At 46.7% G+C, this 22,649-nt stretch overlaps 1 protein-coding gene across 1 annotated transcript; it reads left to right on the top strand.

Moving 5' to 3' along the window:
- The first annotated feature begins 951 nt into the window (after positions 1 to 951).
- Positions 952 to 22,035, top strand: LOC126523475 (uncharacterized). Its single transcript, XM_050172085.3, has 3 exons — positions 952 to 1,869; positions 5,990 to 6,292; positions 21,814 to 22,035. The coding sequence occupies exons 1-3, from the start codon at positions 1,639 to 1,641 to the stop codon at positions 22,006 to 22,008; spliced, it is 729 nt and encodes a 242-aa protein (XP_050028042.2). The 5' UTR covers positions 952 to 1,638; the 3' UTR covers positions 22,009 to 22,035.
- The last annotated feature ends 614 nt before the right edge of the window (positions 22,036 to 22,649 follow it).

Below are 22,649 nucleotides of genomic sequence, written 5' to 3'. Positions count from 1 at the left end.
CGGAAAATTGTGAAAATTTCATGCGTTTTGATAATTACAAACGTATTCTCAGAATGAGCCTGTCTGCTTCCTAAAACAACGCTCCTACCTAACTTTTCTCTCACGTTAGCGTGGCTTGCGAGGTGGCACGGATTCAGCTAGCTGGGCGAAAGCTAGCCGCTGGTGACGTAGCTGACGTCATGTCATGTAACGCGCAGGCCTGAAACTTCTCTAGGTGGTGGTGTCTCAACCACGCCCCGGCGCGGCGTGACAGACAGTAGCAGAAGTGGAAAAGTCGAAGGGAGAGACAAACAAAGTTCCCTTTAAGTTGACCAGAGTGCGCGTTGGTATGTTGGTAATGCATAGGAACGCTAAACAGCGCGAACTGGAGACGGACGAAAAGGTTTGTGTGTATATGTGCTTTTTTCGTCCGTGTAAAGCTTTTCTAAACCGTTTCTATGACATTTATCCAATAAGCCCTCAACGTTTAGTAACCCCCCCCCCCCCCCTCCTGTTGCTTCGCCTGTCGGTCTCGCGACATCACAAAACAGTGAAAACACCTGATGTGATATGACGTGTACACACTGTTTAAGTATGATTACACCAAACAAAAATATTTCCAATTCTACGCCTTTTTCGACATCAGCTCACGGCTTTTGATCAACTTTCTTTCACGCTGCGCCTACTTCGCCTTTCTCACGCGACGTCAAAACACACTGAAAACGCACAAAGTCAAAGTGACATGTACGCACTAAAGATGCATCAATATGTCGAGCGAAACTGAATTTTTTTGGGGAATAGCCGGAGGCTACCCCGTTCCGAAAGAAATGGAAAATGGCTGCCTGCGGATTGTTCCGGTAGTGGCTTCTAGGAGTTGCGTGGAAAATGGATTTATTTGCGTATTACAACAATTTTTTCGTGGCAGTATAACACTGTAAAATCCTTTTGGCCACGTATAAGACATCACTCTGTCAACTAATCTTTGGTGGGGATCCGTATTAGAATAAATTTTAAGCTTCCGCTGCACGCCACCGCGATTTTCGACCGGCCACCGCAAGATAAGCGAGGGAAAGCAGACCAGTTGCCGATGCTGGCACCACCGAATTCATAATTAAGACTTGTAATGTTCGGTCGTCAGAGGTCTGACGACCGAACACCGTATAGGTCTTGTAACTCTATCGTGCTCTGTGTTTTTTTCTTTCGTTGAGCTGCTTGGCTAAATTTGGCTGGAGCACCCTGTACTTTCACTGCGCTGAGTCGGCCCCATTGGAACCCACTCCAGTTGAGTGTGCTCCTCGCCTCTTGTCAGCGAACCATATAACAAAAACCAGTCAAAGTGGGAAATGCTATTCGCCTTGAAAACAAGCAAAAATGACTTCCTATAAATGAAGAGGGCATTTGATTGCACTGTTCAAACAACGCTGCGGGTCACCGCCCTATGCTTGCATCGGCGGCTGCGTAAATGTGACGTCAGCTAATTGGAATCAAGACATTTACATTATAGACAAGAGCTCACGCACTTTAACGTTATTCCGCTTGAATATATCCCTTCCCTAGTAGCGTTATTATTTTCTTAGTAGGTCTACTACTTTCCTGCCTCTTTTTCTTTTGCTTCCTTCGCACAATTCGTCGCCGAATCCTCGTCGGGGGTACGCGCCAATGCATGCAATCATCACCATCGTGATTTGGGGAGAGAAGAAGCGACAAAAGAAACCGCTGTCGAGCCGTGAATGCAGAGAAATGGCCTCATCCAAAGTCTCCGCTGGTATCTTCGAGTGGACGCGACCGGTTCCTCGCCAGCAGTGGGATCCCCGGGACCCTGTGATGCTCGAGGCGGCCAAGCCATACCAACAGGTTGAGCAAGTCATCGGTTACACATTCCGCGACAAGGTAAGACTTCCACTGCAGTGCACCGGTGACGACGGCCATTAAAGGGAGGCTCAGCATGCCATGCCGGAAGTTTTGATTGCAGTCAGCAGGTTTTGAAAGGAGCTCAGTGCTTGCGGGGACTGAAGCATATTAGACGTAGCTAGGTTATGATGCGGGAGGCCTGCCTCCCTCTGCGAAGCATACGCTGGGTCCCTTTACATCTGCCATGGCCGGCAAGCGGCACTGTTCCTGCCTTTTCCGATATCAAAGTAGAGGGCGTCTAGGCCACAATCCTCGCCTCCTTCTTTTCCTCTCTGTCGCTTCTCTCTCTGCGTGGTGAATTTCCGAAGGTGATTCTGCGCGCTCTTCAGAAGCGGTAGATTCATGCCTGTGACGTCGTCTCTGCTGGCGGAGACGGTGGCTTCTTTATTTTACTAAGCTTAAGCAGGATGTTTGGCACAAGTTTAAAATTACCGGAAGAAATAAGAGGCGTCAGAAAAACTTTGAAACAGTACTCTGATTTACTAAGCTTGCTACGTTATTCTTTCTTTCTTTCTTTCTTTCTTTCTTTCTTTCTTTCTTTCTTTCTTTCTTTCTTTCTTTCTTTCTTTCTCTCTTTCTTTCTTTCTTTCTTTCTTTCTTTATTTGTTTCCATTGCTAAAATACAATGACAGGGGCTAAGGTAAAAGCTGCAATGAGGCAGCTTGAGGTGCCCTTAGCCCCCGTGTTACATGGCGGCAGTGAGTGGCGCAATCAACCGTACGCGAAGAACAGTACATATAAGTATTAAGTACACTCATTAATCAATTCAAGAGAATTTTCTATAGCGGAACAAACAAAAAAGGAACAGAGACATGGGATAATGACAAATGAAAGCAATGCAGATAGTACGCAACACCACATTACATACACTTGACAATGCGTAAATAAAAGTGAAAATCGCGTACGCTTGACGACGCACAATTAAAGGTGAAAAGATACGATGGTCCATTAATATTGGAATAATTAGGAGAAAAAAAAGGACGAGCAAAAATTATGTCATTGCAAACATCCAACAAGACACACATGTGAATACAGGTGAAAAAGAAATTACGTTCGATTCAATATTTATGAGAAGGTTCTGATAAGTAACGACAGTTCTGACCGTGTTATAATAATGATGTCAATACCAGCATCATGTAATGAATTAAGCAGTCTGAGTAATTTATTTTTCGTCATTTGCAAACCATAGTTGGTTCTTGAAGGGGATATAGACCAATATTCTCCGTGACGGGTACTATAGGTAGCTGTATTTCTTTGCACACAAGCAATTTCATTAAATACGCTGTTTTCAGAGTTTGAGCTTGAGTGCCATATACGAAGGAGAGAGCGGTTGTATAGAGAGTAGGTATGTTGTATTGTTTAACGAGGTGCTCACTGTGACTGTGATATGGCACGTTTGCAATGATACGTACGATATTTTTCTCTAGTAAGTGTATTTTCCTGAGGTTAGTTTCAGTTGTTGTGCCCCACACAAGGTGTGTATAATTAATGTGTGATTCAAATAGTGAGTGGTAGATTAATATTTTTGCGGATGTTGGTAGACGATATCTGTTCTTCTTGTTTAGCCTTCCTGTGATAAGGCTAAGCTTTTGCACTACAGAGTCTACGTGTCGATCCCAGTTTGGCGTACTAGAGAAGTATGTACCTAATGCTTTAATTTCATTTTCTGCTTCTATGCTCCCTTTGTTCATCTCTGAAGTGTGGCTTTGTGGACTCTGTGCCTTTCGCATAAAAGATTACGGCTTTTGTCTTATTTTAATTCAATTTTAGATAATTCTTTATAGACCATGAGGATATGTTCTGGAGAAACTCGTTTGCGCTGTTTATTAAACTAGTATAACATGCCAATGAAATAAAAACACTAGTATCGTCTGCATATATGATAAATTTTGCGTTGCGATAGATCAGAACAACATCGTTTATATATAAGTTAAATAGCAGCGGTCCAAGAATGCTTCCTTGTGGGACTCCTGTTTTAATTTCTCCAGAAAACGATTTAAAGTTATTTATGTGCACGTATTGCCATCTTTCTTCTAAATATGACTTAATTAACTGCAGTGGGAGGCCCCTGATACCATATGTATCAAGCTTCGTTAATATTAGGTTATGGTTAATATGATCGAAGGCCTGAGTAAAGTCTATAAATATACCTATTGTCAGTTGCTTCCTTTCAAAATTTTGCAGTATATTGTTTTTCTGGTGTAGTAGTGCTAACTGTGTTGATTTGTTTCTTTGAAAGCCATACTGAGCTTTCGTGACAACGCGATATTTTTCACAGAAGGATGTTAACGGGATCAATACTATTTTTTCAAGTCCCTAAGAAAAGTGCGGCAAAATTGATATTGGGTGATAATTTTGAATATTGAGCCTGTCTGCCTTCTTATATATTGGAATGACTTTAGCAACCTTCATTTTTGGTGGAAATATGCCTTCAGCAATTGAGATATTATAGATATGGACTAGAATGGGACTATATCGTGTATGACATATTTTATGGGTTTTATCTGCAGGTCGTCTGAATTACAGCTTTTAGAGTTTTTCATTGCCGTCAATACAGAGCAGACCTCGTCAACATTAGTTGGATGGAAAAAGATTGTGTTTGAGTTTCCAGGTAGGGAGAGAGTGGTTTTCGGGCGCGTATGCGCTTGTGTTTCTCTGTTCAGGAAGTATTCGTTACACGCATTCACCATGTCTGTTTCGGACCAGTAAATGACCTTCTAGGCTAATTTTTTCAATAGGTTCTGCGCGTTGTTTCCGCTCCATTATATTATCAAGGCCTCAACGTTTAGTAAACCGCCCCCCCCCCCCCCCCTCCCCATTCTCCTCTTGCTTCGCCTGTCGGTCTCGCGGCATCACAAAACAGTGAAAACTCCTGTTAGGTAATCATGTTAGGTAACATTTCAGGCTAAGACGTTACACAAAAGCGTACAGGCTCTGGAAGACGGCCTCTGGTGTATGACAGGTCAGAAATATAGTGTCAAGTGCAACTTTAACGAACATGTACACGTACGCCAACGCACGAATTTCCTCATCGTGGTCTCTCTCTTCTCCTTGATTCTTTGTATCATAATTCCGCCTTTGATTCCTCAACTGTGCTCGAAAGTTATTTGTGCAGGCGCAATGACCGCGTGTGTGAACGCAGTAGGTAGACCACTGGAACATTTATTGGCATCATCGGCAGTAGATTGTTCGAGAGAATAGGCAAGATATCGTTGAAACATCCCTCTTGTTCAGAAACTTCCCGCATGTGCTCTTAGCTGTCTTTATCCTGTCACCTAGTTACTTTGAATGTTCGCGCATATGCTGCTTTAGCACCACGTGATCATCATTGCTCAACAAGTAATGGCATTCTCGGCAAACCGCACCAGTGCCCACTAGGACGCCCCGGTTCGCACCGGTGCGGTTCGCCAATGATTCCATAAGGCGCCTCTTCCTGCCAGTGGCAACTGTAAGGGGACTATTTTTTCTCATGTGGAGAGCTAAGTGGGAGGCGCGTCGCGTGTTATTTTGGTCACGGAGGGGGTGCGAAACTTCACTTGCATTCTTTGTCTCTGATTATAGATTGGGAGTACTGCGCTGTCGGGTTTTCGGGCGCTGCCGACGTTGAAACTTTTGCACAGGATGGTAATAGGTTTTCCTCAGTTCTCGAAAGAGTGTACAATGTCCAAGGTGGCCTGACCAAAGCTGCGACTGCGTGCGTTGTGCTCTTCCCAGATTGCTCAATGATAGCTGTAGACATTGTACATTTGAAAGCTACATGTGAACTTCGACGTAGTGTAGGACTTGAATTTATTTTGACCGCTTGCTTGACTTAACATGCGCGGCCAAATCTTGGGGTGTTTCATAGCGCACATACTTCGGGACGCCAACTACCGTGGCAGTGAATCAAACCCACAGCTTTTTCTCTCAGGAAAAGCTGGCTACAACTGCTGATCGACCACTTTGGGTCACAGCCTCAAAGCAATGAGAGGTTTAAACTTTGGTCGAATGCGTGAGGCCATGTATACTTCCAGCGCTTACACGTGTTCGTTCTTATGACGCCTCTATTCGGCGATCGTGACGCATTAAGCCACTCCATGTATCTCGCACCCTCCTGCAGGGTTTTCTGCTGATGGCGTTCACCCACGATTCGTTCCCGGCCGCCGAGCGCAAGGTTCCGGCCAGCATGCAGCCCATGGACACGCTTGGTGACGCGCTGCTCAAGTACTTCCTGGCGGCCAAGCTGTACGGCTGCGTCCACCCGCTGTGTCCGCGCTCGCTGCACGATGCGCGATCGCGCGTCGACTCCAACTATTCGCTCGGTCTCATCGCCACGCGCCAAGGCTGGCAGCGGTTACTGCGAATGGGGTCGGCGGCACTGAGCGACGCCATCGTCAACTACGTGCGCAGCATCGACAATGCGGTGGGTGGGAACAGCAAAACATAGCTTCCTACAACAACTTGTGGAGCTCCGGCGCTGCAGTCGTTCAGCCATCATAGGAATGATACGATAGGAACGAAGGGTACTGCGTCGATTTATCTGGCCTTCGTGCTCGTGGATTCAGACGCTGTGGTGGCTTTGTTTATTACGCTTGATCTGCCTTCATTGTCCTTAATTTCAGAGCAATCTATGCTTTTATAAGTGCACTAGGCTTTTCGAACACGCACAGTCGCTACTAATTGCAGCGGTTGTGCCTGTCGCGGTCGCCGAGTCGAAACGCGCCGGTTTGCCCGCAAGAAATCCATAAGGGTCTTCAATGCGACTTGTCCATGCATGCATCCGTGGCGCAATGGTTTCAATATCGCACTTTTATGCTAGAGGTCCTGTGTCCGAATTTCACCGACGGTAGAACTCGAATAATCTTGATGTAAGTATGTATTACGCAGTACCTTGTTGAATATGACAAGTTTACAAAGTCACGAAGCTGTTTGAAGACGGAAGGATGAAATTTAAGCAAATCCTTGTACTACCGATCCTTCCTGTCTTGCTGCTCCCGTAGACACTATATAGTTCTTGATTTCCCCATAGTAGTTATGGTATGAAAATATCTGCGAGGAAATCAGTACGCAGCAGCAGTGGCGTAGCCAGAAATTTTGTTCGGGGGGGGGGGGGGGGGGGGGGGGCTCACGTTGCAGATCGGCCTCCTCGTTACGAATTTGTCGAGGGATCAAATACATGAATAATAACTGCATTACCATTGCTAAAGATGCTGCAAACGAATTCTTGAACGCTATACACTGTGAAGACAAGTAAAATATGAATTTTTTTCATGCAATAATATACTAGCATGTCCCAAAAATTGTACCCGAAACAACTGATATACATGCTTCTATGTATTTTTTGACTATTTAATAACTAAAGAAAATATCAAACGATCTTTATAACTGTATCAGTTCGATACCAGCAAAGCAATGCATGCCGCTGATATGAAAACTGTAAAGGCCACGAAATGAATAAGTTGAGGACAAATATTTTAATGAAACTTTGTCATTCAAGAACCTTGTTTACTTTTTTGTACAAATGCAACGGCCAGGGAAAAATGACGTTTTCCTTCGTTCCAATGAATTGCTCAGGAGTAGCTGTCACCGGTCGTTTATTGAGAGTAATTGCACCGAAATTATAGTAGCAACGGAGAGCACGTATAAAATGCAGGAGTTCTGCAAAAAAATACGAGGTGGAGTCAAATGAAAGTGAGCCGATGCGAATATATGCAGAACGGCGCACTTTATTTAAATGTAGTCTCCATGGCCATTTAGACATTTGTCCCACTGACTAACGAGTCGCGTGATTCCCGTTTCATAAAACTCCTTGGGTGGCTGCTTCAAAATGTCCAAATTACTCTTTCACGCCACCGTCCGACACGAATCTGCTTCCCTTGAGCTGTTATTTCAATTGCCCCAAAATGTGGAAGTCGCATGGCGACGGGTCTGGGCTGTATGGCCGATGTTGCAGCGCTCCGCACTTGAACTTTGCCGGTTTTGTATTAACCACATCAGCGACGTGGGGACCAGGATTGTCGTGGAGCACGATTACCCCATTCGTAAAATTTCCAGGTCGTTTGTTCTTGATTGGGACATGCAGAGGATCCGGCGTTTCACAATATTGAAAACTATCGATAGTCTCTCCAGGTTTGCCGAATTCTATCAGTAATTCCCCCTGGCGATTGAAAAGTCAACAATGCGTTTCCGGCGGCAATGACGGCCTTTGTTTTCTTTGGGGTGGTGAATTCGAATGTTTCTACTGTAAGCTTTGCCGTCGTGTTTCAGGCTCGTAGTAGTGGCACCATGATTAGTCCTCGGTCGCAATTGCAGTCAAGAAATCGTCACCCTCATTGTGATACCGGATCGGATGAGTCAAAGCAGCGGCGAACATCTCAGTCTTCTGGCGGTGATTCAAAATCGTAAGCATCCATTGCGCACACAAGAGCCGATAACCGAGATGTTCATGAATTATGGTGTGAACCGAACCGTGGCTGATGTTCACACGCTCTGCCAGTTCATCGATGCTTATCCTGCGTTTTTGTCTAATCAGCTTATCAACCTCTGCAATTGTGTTGGGGGTGACTACATGGAGGCATTGCATACAATGCGTCAAGCAAGGCAAATAAACATGATGCGCAATCACAGATTCACAGATCACAGAATCATCAGGCCTGCCCCTCCTCCCACCACTCCCCCTGACGTATCGGGTGCGATGGAAGGCGGCGCACTTCTTCGCCGCTTTTCTCCTTTGCGCACACAAGACTGTGTCCCCATCGTCGGCTCACCCCCCCCCCCCCCCCTACGCTTTCACACGCTCATACAGCATGTGGCGCGCGGTCACATTATTGCCCTTGGACTTTATACGGAACATGGTGGCGACGGCAGGTATGCGCCTTGAGTGTCCATATAATTGATATCGCAATAATATAATGAGAGTATCCGGCAAATGAAGAAACCCGTGGCCCATTACTTTCTGCAAAAGAAGAAGTAACAAAATTGAACTTTCACCGTGCGACGACTAGCTGCGCCGCAAGAATGACTCTTTTCCTTTTGTGGGGCTGGGACACCGAAATGACAAAACCCACAGAAAAGCATGTTGCCTACAATCGAATGTCTACTTTTGGCACCTGATAGGGCTTCCGAAGGAATACCGAAGAAAACGTGAGACGCTTGGTCCACAGAGAACCATTCATATACTGCTCGGTATCCTACACCGGCGAGACAAGACTTTCCGGAGAGGTTGCGCTCAAGCGAACGCGTTGCAATCTGTCGAGTCCCCACAGTGGTGGCGGCCAGCGGCCATTGTTTCTGTTTCTCGTCTGCTAGCCGGGAAGCGACTACAACTCTGCCAGGAAGAAATCCACTCGGCCGAAGAAAAACAAACGTTGTGCGACTTTAGAAAAGTCGGTGCACTTTTGGCGTCGAATGTTTATAACAACATTAAACCAACAATGTTCCCGAATTGAACATCTAAAGCACGACATTGGAAATGTCAATGTACCTTCGGCATCAAATGTTTATGAGAACTTTATACCCATAAAGTTTCGGAATTGAAATCCTTGCGCTCCGTAGGTTCCGCGGCCTCCGCGAGATGCCGCGACCAGCCTGTTGGCCATCAAAACTCCCTTCAAACTTCGTGCTTGGATGGGGCTCCTTGCGTTTTGTGACTCGCGTTGTGTGAGCTTTGGAGCAAAATCCAGCGAGAGTTCCCAATGTTCGCGCTGAAATGTCTTTTTGAGCGTGAAAAAAAAAAAAAAAAAACATTCTAGACAAAATACGGAATGATTTTCTGCTCCGGGGGTTGTTTTGGTCGGCGGTGCATGACAGCACGAAGACATTTCGGGGGGGGGGGGGGGGGGGGCCCTGGGCAGCAGTACAGTCTAAAGTCAGTTGCTCGGAAAGATTAAGCTCCCGATAAAGATTTTACCGCATAATACTAGACACAATAAAATCTCATAAATTACGATAAATGTTGTCTTCTCTTAGGTTGTCTGCATGTCGGTTTGTCAACAAAAGGCAAATAAACAAGGACGACAATAGCCGACCCTACAACCATTAATGAGATCATAAGCGTGGTCATTTCTGGAAATGGCTGCCTAACAGTTCTTTAAATTCTCAAATGTCCAGCTGAGCCAAGACAATAATTTTATCGGAGAGTGTTCAAACACACAACCTTTATAACGAAGTTGTATATGGCTAGCCGATTCGTCCGTGCTTCTGTCAGTCTGTCCCCTATACCTCGAAAACTCCTCGGGCGCAACGCCATACGCATGCGCGAAAAAAAAAAAGACAAAGAGAGGCGCACGAATGGCTGCGCCAGTGGTGACGTCGTTACACTCCGTCGCAACCGAGCTCCGCGCAGCAGTTTCTCTCCGGCTCCAAAATGGCTAGGCCTCGCGTCATAGGTACTCCTTCGGAGCAGGTAGCTTTCGATAAGCAACGCCGCGAGCAGAAGCGGGAGCGAGCTCGTCTACTCCGTGCCAGTGCTGCAGCCCGGGCACAAAAACAATCTCATGCAGCCGAGCGCAAGCAGCAACTGCGTACCGAAGGTGTGGCAGCCTACGAAGCCTTCATTTAATGAACCATCGTTATTAATCCAGTGATAAACACCGGGGCAGCCCGTTTTAGCTTCGCTGGTTAACTAGCTGTACGGAGTGCTTGGGCGGGAATTTCTTTATTATAGTGAGACAATGCTCTGACTACTGTTCTAAGAAAGTTTACAGTTTGGTGTCACAGACACTGAAACTTTACGCGCTACAAGTGAAATTGAACAAAGTTCATCTGGTAGCGCTGCTAGAGTTTCCGTGTCATGAATGTTGCACCAGAAACAATATACCAGTCCTGCGCAACCTACGACAGTTGCCTAACCGGTAGGGTTTTGTTGTGTTAGCAATCACACGGGACACTAAGTTTGCGCTAAGGCCATTGATGCCGCCGTCGGAGCCGTCGTGTTGCCCTTAAAGATGGCGTAGACTGAGCACGCGCGTGCATAGCTAAATGCCCTCAGGAGACGTGCAGCGGCTGCAAAAGCGACGAAACCAAGAGGACGCACCATTACACTCCCTTCAATCTGGTTTGTAGCAGATTCAGGGTAGCGTTCGGCCTCCAGTTGTTGTTGTGGCATATTATGCAAGAGCGCACCTAGTGGATATTTGCGTAATACCCCCCTTGGTATGAGCGTCGGGCGCACAAACACTAGCATTCTACTATGCAGCTGTGTGCATGGCTACTAGACTACCATACATGCCAATGGTGTATATACTGGTCTGAATAGAACGGGTATATAGTGAACGTCAAGTTAATGTAATACTTTTGTTGGCGATACCAATTATAGGGACACTGCTGGCGAACTTGTGCCGTCGTCATCGCCGTTGCCGCAATGTTTCATTTAGTATCCAAGTGCGATAAGACCCTATCGCATACTGCGTGCTGTATGTCCGTGTGCGAAGGAGAGCGTGAAAGGGTGAAACGAAGATGGTGGATCGATGCGTGCCATGTTGCCTCGCGCCGGTGTCTGAGGCTGCGTGATCAAGAGCGCGTGAGGGGGGAAGAGGAAAGGACAGGAGGACGCGTGCCTGCTCCTCTAGCTCTGTCATCATCATGGCTGCGCATGGCTGTCCGCGCAGCTAATCTTTGAGGCATAGAGTTAGCATACTAACAATAGAGGAACAACTGGCCGAAAAATGTGTCTGCCGCAAATGCGCGGCCATGTGCTACCCCTCATTTATGTGACGCTGAAAATATTCAAAATTTGTTGATAGAAACCAGGCTTTGCACGTGGCGCGTACGTATGGAGAAAGTGTAAAGGTCATTGCGTATATTCTTCAGAAAGACCCAGTGGCTATTTATAAAAATTTTATTTAAGATTAACGGTGCGTGAAAGGAGGCATTTGAAGGTGTCTGAATTAGACGCCGCCATCATACTGAGGGAGGCTCGGAATGGCATTGATTGCGCGTGTCGTCGTCTGAGCCAGCGCGCCCGCGTACAGTAGCAACATGGCGGCGCCCTTGCGGTTACCGATTTCAATGCAAGGGCGCTGTTGGGTGCTTCTCCTCTAGAACTGGTTATATTAACTCTATGCTTGGAGGTAACCTCCGGCGGCTGCATAGAGCACAGACGCGGGTTCCCGTGCTTCTGAACTCTAAGTAGCTCCTTGGAGCCCTGAGGAACCTGCTCGACTTCTTAGCCAGTAAGGGAGAAAGTCCCGCAAGATGTGTTCTTATACGGTGCTCCGTCTACTGAGAGTCTGCTCGCTCTACTGTGGGTGAAATTTTCCCTGGGGCGTTGATGCAACAACAGTTTTGGTGCGGCAACCTTAAGCCCCCTTTAGATGAACGCGACAGTGGGGCTTGGTTTTAACGAAACTCTTTCGCAGCAGTTCCTTGGTCTCCTTATCCGACAGGAGGGGCAAACACCCCTGGAAATATGTTCCTTCGCACCACATCGTCTGCTCGGCATCTAGTTGCTGTTTGCTTGCCACCGTCATCACGTACCGTACTAGAGCGAAGTAATAAATTAATGATGCAGTGAACAAATAGGCTATTAGAACATTTCCAATCGGTAACGCGTCGCCAATGCTAATTCTGTGGCACCATCTGCTAAGTTGAAATCAAACCACCTTTACTGCTCAGTACCGTATCTGCAGACGTCAAAACAGAATCAAAGCAAACAGCTGATGTGAATATTAACGAGAGAACATACCTCATGCTTTGCCCTCAGCGTGAGATGTGACTCGATGATGGATGATTTTTTTTATATTTTAGGCAATTTCTCCTCTAGCCGCGTTCTAGGTTCCTTCTCTAGAGCGTGGCATTTTTAAGGATCTCGGGAAGTAAACCTTGTACAATATTAAAAAGAATGCAAAAAAACCAAGCATACGACATTTGAGTTCCAGTACTATAGAAATCATGCAGGCTCTCATTTAACGCTTGATAACAATGCGACGTTAATCCTATGAGCCGATAAGCTTTCCTGTCATTTGGAGGCATACGTTCTTGTAGGTGAAGAGAGAAAGCAGTTAGTACCCATGCATTTAGGCTGGAGAGCAAGCTAATGTGAACGACCTCTGGATTCGCTTCCTGGCATTTTATCGAACAGCTGCTGTCGACGTTAAGAAAAGAAAGAGTGGACTCCGGAAATTTCGCTCTAGTTTTCATTCGCATTCGTAGGAGAAAGAGCTCATCATATAGTATGACCCACAATTGAGATTCCGGTGCTGCCCGCTGACCTGTTGTCGTCCAATAATGAATGAACAAACATTGATAACACTGCCTTATCTGAATAAGAATGAGAAAGTAATTATAGAAAACCAGGCCATTAACACGTTATAGGGAAGTGGTAGTTCCTAGCCGCCAAGTGCTCTGACCGTGTGCGCCAGAGTACAGTGGGTGGTTAGAGCAGACTGTGACGAGTGCGTCACTAAAAGATACCCCGAATCAAACAATGGCTGGAAATCCCCAGCAGCCAAATGGGTGCTTTATTTTCCAAGGGTGAACTCGCATAAGTGCCTCGAAGGAAAGGAGCGGTTGCGTCAAATGGAAGTTGTCTGGCCGCGCCTAGCTGCCTCACGTCATTAAAGAAAGGCAAAGTTGACAATTTGATTATGAGGCACGCCGTTGAGGGGGAGAGCAGAGTAATATTGACCACCTCTAGTTATTTAACCTGCACCTAAATCATAGGCATAGGAGCGTGTTACAGTGCAAGCTGTTATGGGCTCATTCCAATAGCTGTTTCGGTTGGTGATAGTGTCCGCCGCCGCTGCCTTCGGTTTGCGTCGCAGCCATCGCCTCGCCCACGAGAAATCACGCGATGTCACGTGCGCGCCGCGTAGCGGCGATGCGTGCTCACTTTGCCTTGCAGTTACACATTGTGGAGCGTATAAAGCCATACGTATCCAACTGATTCGCGCTTTAATTTGTCGTGCATAACTTTCATATTGGGACGATTCTTCCTTTGAGAAACGCCGCTTCTGTAGTGCGGCAAGGACAATGACGAAAAGAAGCTATATCGCCATTTAGAAGAAGCATCGCGAATAGAAAAAAGGGAATACCGCGCGGTATTAAACAGTCCGTTCGTGTTAGTGTTCTCTCGGACTCACTGCTTTGGATCCTCCAGTTTCCACTTGCATCGTATTGTGACACGTATCAAGGGATGTGACATATGCGCCACGTAAATCTCCTTGCCTGTGTTACCTTTTCGCAACGCGTTATGGCGCCCTCGCTCCAGGTACAAACAGCTGCTGAAGAAGCAACTCCTAGAGTTATGCGCGCGGCTGCAGCCAGGCAACATGGGGCTCAGACATTACCCCCTGAACACGTTTCAGGGCTGCGAGTCACGTGATGTGGCGTCGACGACGTCACTACGCGCCGGCTGGGAGCCTCGCGAGCGCTTGCTGCGCGCTCGACTCGCGAGAAGTGATGTCACATACAGGTTCGCAGACCTCCAGGTTCACACGATTTAACAGGGTAATTCTAGTAATTAATACTACGAAGGGAATTATACATCTTTATTGATCATAACAGACGCTGTCTGTAAACATATTTACCACTACACAATGTTCATGGCTGAGATGGATCACGGCAAACGATATCGCCCTGTAATATAGACACATGTTGCCTTTCATACTGTGTACTATGAAATCATAACTGGCAGCCAAAAGCAGTCATTGCACTGACAAGAGGCACGCAGAGTAACAATAACCGAAAATAGTCATTTGTTTATTAATATACGCACTAGGAGCCTCAGTTTAATGACAGAAAGCAGAACATAGCACACCGCAATGCCAAAGCCATGCAAAAAGTTAGAACACGAGAACCACACTGCCATTTTAATTGTAGGTCAAACAAAAATATTATTTCACTCACTTAGCAGATCTAAAAATGCTGTACTTCAATGGTATCTAATACAACACATTGCTTTTCAGAGTCTAAGACATGCGAAAAAACAACTGTCCATTAAAGACACTGGTGCCGAAATTGTGGACTATAGTAGGATAAATAAGTGTCGCAAAGAACCACTTATTTCACTGCTACAGGCAGAGGCAACTAGAAAAAATCCTAACGCACAAACGAAATTGCGCAACATCTCTGTATGCACTCTGCACTAGGAAAGCACACACGGCCACATGTTATCACAAATAAGACATTCACCAACCACAGCAAGACCTGTCTGAGGTTTAGTTCAATGAGAAAAAAAGAAACACATCGCATTGAGATGCCGAAAACACTACGATTTCAAATTAGAAGACAATGAACTGTCATTTAAATGTACGCTAGAAAATATGCACGACACAAGCAAAAGAAGGCTCACTGTACTGCAACAGGCAGAAATTGGCCGAAGAAATCACATTAGAAAACAGCGATAAATTATCCGCAGTGAAATATAACACAATTAAACGTGCAGAGTTCTGTGTATGGAAAATTACTTTTCCAGAAAGATTCGAACTTTTCGGTTTTTTGACCTATGTTCTTTTCTAATATTTAAATGATTCCTTTGTTTGCAAAAGTTGTTCAGCATTATGTTTGCAGCACAGTTTGCAACCAGTGCGACAAGGAGCTCGTAGGCGTGCCCATTTTCACGTGCATCTATGTCCTCAAGCCTCGGCAGAGAGTCTAGAGTCAGTTGCCGAACAACACTCCTTTTGTAGGGCCCATGAAGAAACTGTGTGCAGGCACTTTGTGTCAGAAGCTTTGTAACTACAACCTCCTTGTGCATGACTTCTATAATCGCAAGGGCAGAGGGAAATTTGAGGCCGCCTCGGTCAGGTTGTGTGATTAAGGATTGGGTGTCTTCATCCATTTCGGTCTCATTTCGAGTAAAAACCAATCGCCCTCGGCAACTTTCACACTTCAGAACTTTTATTGTAGCATGCGCACAATACCCACCAACATAACCAATAACTGGCATTCGTGCTCTGAGCGCTTCAAGGTCATCGTTGCTAACATGAACACTAAAGGAGGTGCCTACATCTCTGACACTGTTTGTTTCTTCGATGCCTTTGAGGTCATCAGTGCTCCTCCTTGGAAGGACATTTCGAAGGTGAATCCTGCCCTCTGTTCCACAAAGTTTTCGAACAGATATGTGGTACTGCGCGCCAGCCATCTGCTGGTACTGTCCGAAACGACTCTCGAGAGGATCCGTTTGGACTTTCCCTAGTAGGACGTACTTGAAGTGAAGTTCACTTATGCAGTACTTTACCAATTCTAACAAGGATTGAGCAGAGCACTCAGTGTCTCCTTGGTAAGGACTCCAGTGTTGTGCCCATAATGTTCCCAGACGTCGAGCCATGTAATGAAAGCATTTAGAGAAGCTACTTTTGGGACATCTATATGGTATGAGATGGGTTCTTAGTAAACATTACGATGATGGAAGCCTTTATTCGGTATCTTTACGTGGACAATACTCCACCAGCGAAGAATAATTTAGATGAAATGTGCTGTTGCTGGCGCATGCTTGAAATTGGCTTCACCACTGCCAGCTGCCAGGACTGTGGCTACGTGCGGATTAAAACCTGTAGTACCAGCTTAACACTCTGCCGTTCCAAGTTGCTTGGATTAAGTGCCTTTGACGTCAAGCCATACCCATACTTTAGCAGAAGAGATGCCTCCTCTTTATGTAAATCTCCTAAATGCCTAAATGAGGCAGTCATTTTGAATTCAGGACGAACATCTTTGCTTAAAAGCTCGAAGTGTGGGTAGAAAAAGCAAATGCGTGCATTTTTCTGGTTCAGCCAATTATTTCTTATGCACTTAAACAGATGCACAGCATCTACCACGTAATATAGCGGTCGATCTGGGTATGCCGGATGTGGGTAAACATGACGAAGCATCGGCTTCGGCGGAAACATCTTCATTGCCTTCCTGTTTAGTGAGTTATTGTTACAGACAACATCTATGACCCTGTACCCAATCTCTTCTTCTCGTAAGATTGCCTTCTTCACTGTAACATGAATTTGGTCGCCCTGTATTGTTTTTACCAAAAGAATGTTTGCTACCTCCTTGAATGAGCCCAACAGACTTTGAACCATAAATACGTGTACTCATGTGGCTGCCTCGTTGGAATTCACTGCAGCACCACATATGTTCCCATCCTCGTAACCAAAACAAGGCTTGATGTGAATTTCGTCAAGCATCAACGTCACGGTGTGTTCATGTGGCTGCAGATGTTTAAATCTCTGCGAAGCATACTGAAGGAAAGTTTCATCTCAAGAATCAATTTCTTGGCGCATTTGAACAGATGAGCACACTTTCCTGATAGTGCTCGGATGGGGCAAGGTTAGTGTACTTATTCCTCTCAAAAACTTATAAACACGCGGCGATATTGTGTGGAGAATGCAAGAAAACACCATTACCTGTGTGCTGTACGGAATACGCTCTGCAGAAAGCAGTAGTAGCTGTTCCTTTATAAACTTTACAGCCCCTTTCTTGTCTTCATTTATGCTTCCTTCTAGTATGTCAAGACGAAAATGTATTGTAAGCGGCAGATGGCGAGAACTACAGCGCTCCTCAGACAGCATGCACAGGTAGTCCAAATTTCCAGCAAGGAGCTTACTTCGCGAACTGAGTCCAGTACAACAGCGTTACCAAGGTTCTTGATCACGGAGCCTTGATAGCAGTCATCATACCTTGCTGGTGAAGCAGTGCACTGACACGGACACGGTGAAGACACACAAGAAAAGACGACACTCGCTGCTTGTGTGTCGTCACCGTGTTTGTGTCAGTGCGATGCTTCACCAGCAGGGTATGAGATTAATCACCAACTAGCCCAATTTTCCACATTACTGAACTTGATAGCAGGCAGACACTTCAAGGCTTTCGAACACCGTCAATGACGCCTTCAACCAAGGTTCACGATCGTCGGTGATGTTCAAAAACATCGTTCACTTTTCTTTATGGATCACAGTGCACTTCACCGACACTGATGCCACTTGCAAGCGCGCCTTTAGTTCTTCGAGGGACGAAAAATGGTCTCTCTCCTGCTCCGCTTCATGTAAAGTCAGTGACTCTTCGACAGCACGGGCCTGTTGGGAAGCTTCTAGTCGGCTCCTCTTGGCATCAGGTGCTTCTCTCGTGCTGTTGTCTGATTCTGAAAGGTACGACTGAGAGCCGGAAAAAACTGTAGGCACAGATCCATGGTGCAACCGCGGTACTGGCAGTGCAACTCAAAGAACGTTTCCTGTTGTTGGATCCATGTATGTAGTCGTGCTCCCGATGCATGAAGCTTGGAAATAATCCGCGCAAACCCGCAGCAACGTACAAACTGAGGATCCACTTATTAAAGCACCTTATTAGTAAGCACCTGAGAATCCACTTATTAAAATAACCTGATGCTTTCCTCTTTGTGTAAGTGTGTTTACAGTCCGTGTGGGCACAATAAGTCTGTCTGGGCTTCGGAAGTATCACAGTAAATGTGCTTAACAAGTACGAACAACTAGGACCGCACAACAGGACCATCAAGTATTCTTACTTTAGTGTACGAAGTGGCCGCGAAGTCCTTCCTAGCAATGGCGCGTAGCCACTTCTTGAAAGTGCCGTCGTCTTTAGGGAAAGAAAGCACTTGTATTCTCTTTCCCGTATCCTAGTTGCCGGTGCACCCCGGCACACAACACTTCTTTGGCATTTTGGCATCCACTGCATATCGCGCACGAAAACAAAATTGCTGTAAAACAACAAAGGGAAACTGTAAACGCGACCACGGCGATCCAACCAACCGGTCCGCGCGCTACCAGGCGCGTGAAAGAACGAGCCTAGTTGATGTCGCTGACACTGCGGCTTCTGGAAGTGTCAGCCTGCTGGATATGACGTCAAAGTTGTGGGTGCAGGCCTGAAAGCTGTTCAGGGGGTAATGGCTCAGGAGATCACTGCGCAAAGACCATCGCAAGCCGCAGGTCGCCGTCGACGCAGGGCGGACAATTTAGTTCGTTATCGAGAAAACGACGCAAAAGGACTTCACCGCGAGGACCCTCTAATGGGTGCTGCTGAAACTGCGGCCTCACAGGTTCGCAGCTGAAATCCTCAAGTGCATGCTGCCGAAGATGCGGCCCGGCAGCTTCGCCACCAAGACTCTCGCGTGTGTGCTGCCGAAAATCAGGCACGACACTTTTAACGCGAGCAACCTCGCGAGCGCTCTGCCTAATGCGGTCCGACAGCTTCGCCGGGAAAACCTTTGCTCGCGTGCGGCACATAAGAGCCGTCGCGCAGATTCTCACGTGCGGGTAGACGAAAATGAGGCCCGGGAGCTTGGCCGTATATGTGATTACGATAAACATAGGCCTAATAGACGGTGGTCGATGGTGCGGTTGGGGACCTCGCCCACACTGAGGTAGACGAGTTGGGACTCGCAAAAAGACTGTGGTGGCACGGGAAAGTTGGCACAGCTAATAGCGGCACCGTTGCGCAGTGTACTCAGGTGCACGTTCCGCCCCGAGTGGGTATGTCATGCGTAAATGCTAATGTGCGCGTGTCTGGTGCGGCGGACGGCCACTGACAAAAAAAGAAAAAGAATGGTGGGATTTGGCGCAAGCTCGCAGGACGGGGCACCTAGACCAACAGACAATCACGAAAGGACACGGGCTCTGGAAGGTGGAGCCGAAAAATAAAAGAGAGGAAGCTTCTTTTCTTTCTTAGATAAGAAGGCCGGCGTGCAGAGTGGAAGAAGCGACACTGTCGAGCTGTGAGTCCGAGCTTCAACGCATCAGAAGCGCCGGGCGGAGAAGCGAAGCTGTCGGGCCGCGAGCCCGAGCTTCAAGGCTTCAGCAACGATCCGGCCTCTGTCCTACCTACAGCCTGTGGTCTTCGCTGGTCCTGGTCACATGGCTATGAAGTTAAGAACTTCAGACTCTCTTCGTGCTATTTCTTGGCCGTGCTGCGGATGATCCTCAAAAAGCAAGCAGCGACTTATCCTCACGCAACCGATGCACTGCAGCTGCACCGACGCATGCCAAGTAATTGTGATCGGTCACATAGCTTACTGTTTTGTATAATTGTTTACTTGTGTGAGAACAACTGGAGATGCACGAACGTTTCTATTAGTCTTGACATCTTGTTTAGTTGGTTTGTGTGTGTGATGGTTTGTTTTAATTTGATGTTCATGTTTTGTTAACAATCGGCTTCGTTGTTTCTTTTCCCCACTGTGGGTTCGTCTTAGTGGTGGCCAGAACAATCCAAATCGTGCAATTGTGAATACACTGCTGGACAAACAACCCCGCGTTAAGCAGCCGAAATCATGACAGTGTACCAATTGAACAACGCACGGTGACCACAACGTTGGACTGTAAGACTGACAATACATGTCGCCGCACACAGTTTTCCGGGGTGCAGGCTAGTGCAATAAGGATTCACAAGTTTCAGGGTGGCACATGTACTACCTTTGTTCAAGAATAAAAGAAACGTCATCCCCAGAAACCTGTGTGCGTGGCACTGAGTCGAGCCACTTCACTTGATGGCGTGTTGAACCCGAACGCGGAATACGACTTCACATTTTACCACGCCGCCGAAAACCCAGATAGAGCACTGCGTGACGGATTCCGTAAACTCAAACAACATCGCCTCGACACGATCATGCAGCGTTGCCTTGCACTGATCGATCAGCCCCACTGATTTCTCTCTCAACGTACGTTCTCTGACTGCACACAGACTTGACATCATGAACGGCTACCTCTTAATGCTAGTGTCCCTAATCTGTTTCTCCCAGACTTGTGTTCGTCCACATGGCATCACCGCCTACAGGTGTGTTGTGTCAGCAAATAGAACTGCGTACAGGGCATCGGCCGTGGCAATATACGAACGAAAAAATGTGTTTGTGGGTCATTCAAACTCGCAGAAGTGCTGGACGCCGACTTGGCCGACGCGTGCGCAGTGCGTGACTCCGATGATATTGTGGCTGCCTCAGTATATGTGTCGCTAGGCGTTCTACGTGAGAAAATTGCGGACTTCCTGGTACATACCTTCGTTTCCCAACACGATGTGACCTTAATTGTTCGGGTGATTTTAACGTAAACACGAAGGATCCCCACAACGCCTGGTTTGTACACTGTGTGCAAGAAGACCTCAGCATGAAATCTGTGTCAAATACACAATGCAGCTCTTCGAGTACCGGTTTTTGCTTGGATTTGGTATTTGCAAACATCAACGAACTCTTATAGCTCCGCTTCATGTCCTTCTCGACCTACTTTTTCGACCACAAAGCATACCTGAATGTGTTTTAATAAATGTATGCAAATGAAAACAGGACTTTCAATATACTTAATATTTGCGGTTACTGTGTTCAATCAGTTTACGACGGTCTCCTATAGAGACGCTCTTCCCACTTACGCGGTGGCTGTGCTGCGTGTGCTGCACATGCCTGTGGCTTTTTTTTGCATTTCGTTTCCGTCAAAATGTGGGCACCACAGCTGGGTTCAAACCCGCTACCTCGAAAGCAGCGCAGATCCATCGCCAATGGGCAGACGTGGCGCGTGCCTGATGCCATACTCCCCCTAGTCTTTTTTCTTCTTGCATGTTTCATTGAGCTGTCAATAGATTAGTTTGTACACAGAGCTTACAATACGAATATGTTTCACGTCGCACACCCTGGCCATGCTGGTTTACCTGTCACGAAAGAAGCTGGTTCGGTTGGCTGCGATCCACAAAGCACGCAGTAATTGACTGAAAAGGGAGACCTGTAAAAGCTATCATTGGTTTGACGTGGCGCAGGGGCATGGATGTAGCAGTGAACAACTTCCCTCATTTTTACGTTAATTAGAGAAATGTGAAAGAGAGCGACCATTAGGCGTGTCGACTGGGCGGCCACAGCGAGGCAATATGACAAGTACGCCGTGTTATTTCTCATACCACGTAAGACGTGTGCTCCCTGAACGTGACGTAACCCCATGAACTCGAGCTAAGCAGGAAAGCCCACTACAAGGCGCTTAATTAGTGAAGCTCCATCAGGACACCCTTCTCATGCTGTCGGCGCTTGTGCAGGACTACCCCGGCGACGAGTCAAAGGTTCCGCCCAAGCCGCTGGCCGACACCCTCGAGGCGCTGACCGGTGCTGTTTACTTGGATTCGAACCTGGACCTGGGCGCAACATGGCACGCTGTGTACCCTTTGCTGCAGCCGCACGTGGACCATGAGATTGCAGCAGTCGCCGCAAATTCGGCGTTGTATTTCTTCTGAAAAGACAAACTCTAAAGGCATGCGAGGCAGTGAGCTGTGTTTGTCTTTCCTATTTCTAGACCAATTTTTGTAAATCATGATGATTTTACGGAGCGTAAGCTGTAATGGGCTCATTCTAATAGCTGTTTCGGTTTTCAGTGGTGTCCGTCACCATCGCCGGTGCCGGTAAGCAGTTGTCGCCCGGAAAAAAAAAAGGACCCGATTCCCGCCGGGATCAAACCCGGGCCCGCTGAGTGGTAGTCAGCTACTCTACCACTGAGCCACGCCAGCTCGCTTCTTTTTTGCTTCATTGCATATACTTATGACGTGTTATGCGAAAATTAGATTACATTTAGACACACGTAAAAAAATTCGCAGTTCCGCACGAAAGGCGAAACACCGATTGCGATAGCATATTAGTATATAGCTGTACGAAGTAAAGATAATCGTTTTATCGGCCGTATAAACTTGTAAATATTCACTTACTAACTAAATTAACAAAAATAGAATGTGTAAGCGTGGCTCAACGCGGACGTAAAAAGAAGCAGGTACGGAGACAGCGCTCTCTTTTTCTGTCTACTCCTTTCTGTGTCTTTGTTTAGTCGCCCTTACATATTCTTTAATCGATTCAAACCAACTAGCCCGCCATCGTATTACTAAAT

This window comes from Dermacentor andersoni, chromosome 6, assembly GCF_023375885.2.
Source record: "Dermacentor andersoni chromosome 6, qqDerAnde1_hic_scaffold, whole genome shotgun sequence".
Lineage (NCBI taxonomy): Eukaryota > Metazoa > Arthropoda > Arachnida > Ixodida > Ixodidae > Dermacentor > Dermacentor andersoni.
Note: the sequence above shows the minus strand (reverse complement) of the source record. Positions and strands in the feature narration are given on the sequence as shown.

What these genes read in the sequence shown, in the direction of transcription:
- LOC126523475 (XM_050172085.3), top strand. Translation starts at nt 1,639, where the DNA reads ATGCATGCAATCATCACCATCGTGATTTGGGGAGAGAAGAAGCGACAA. An exon ending in GTTACACATTCCGCGACAAG is followed by an intron (nt 1,870 to 5,989) that starts GTAAGACTTCCA and finishes ACCCTCCTGCAG; the next exon opens with GGTTTTCTGCTGATGGCGTT. An exon ending in TGCGCAGCATCGACAATGCG is followed by an intron (nt 6,293 to 21,813) that starts GTGGGTGGGAAC and finishes GCGCTTGTGCAG; the next exon opens with GACTACCCCGGCGACGAGTC.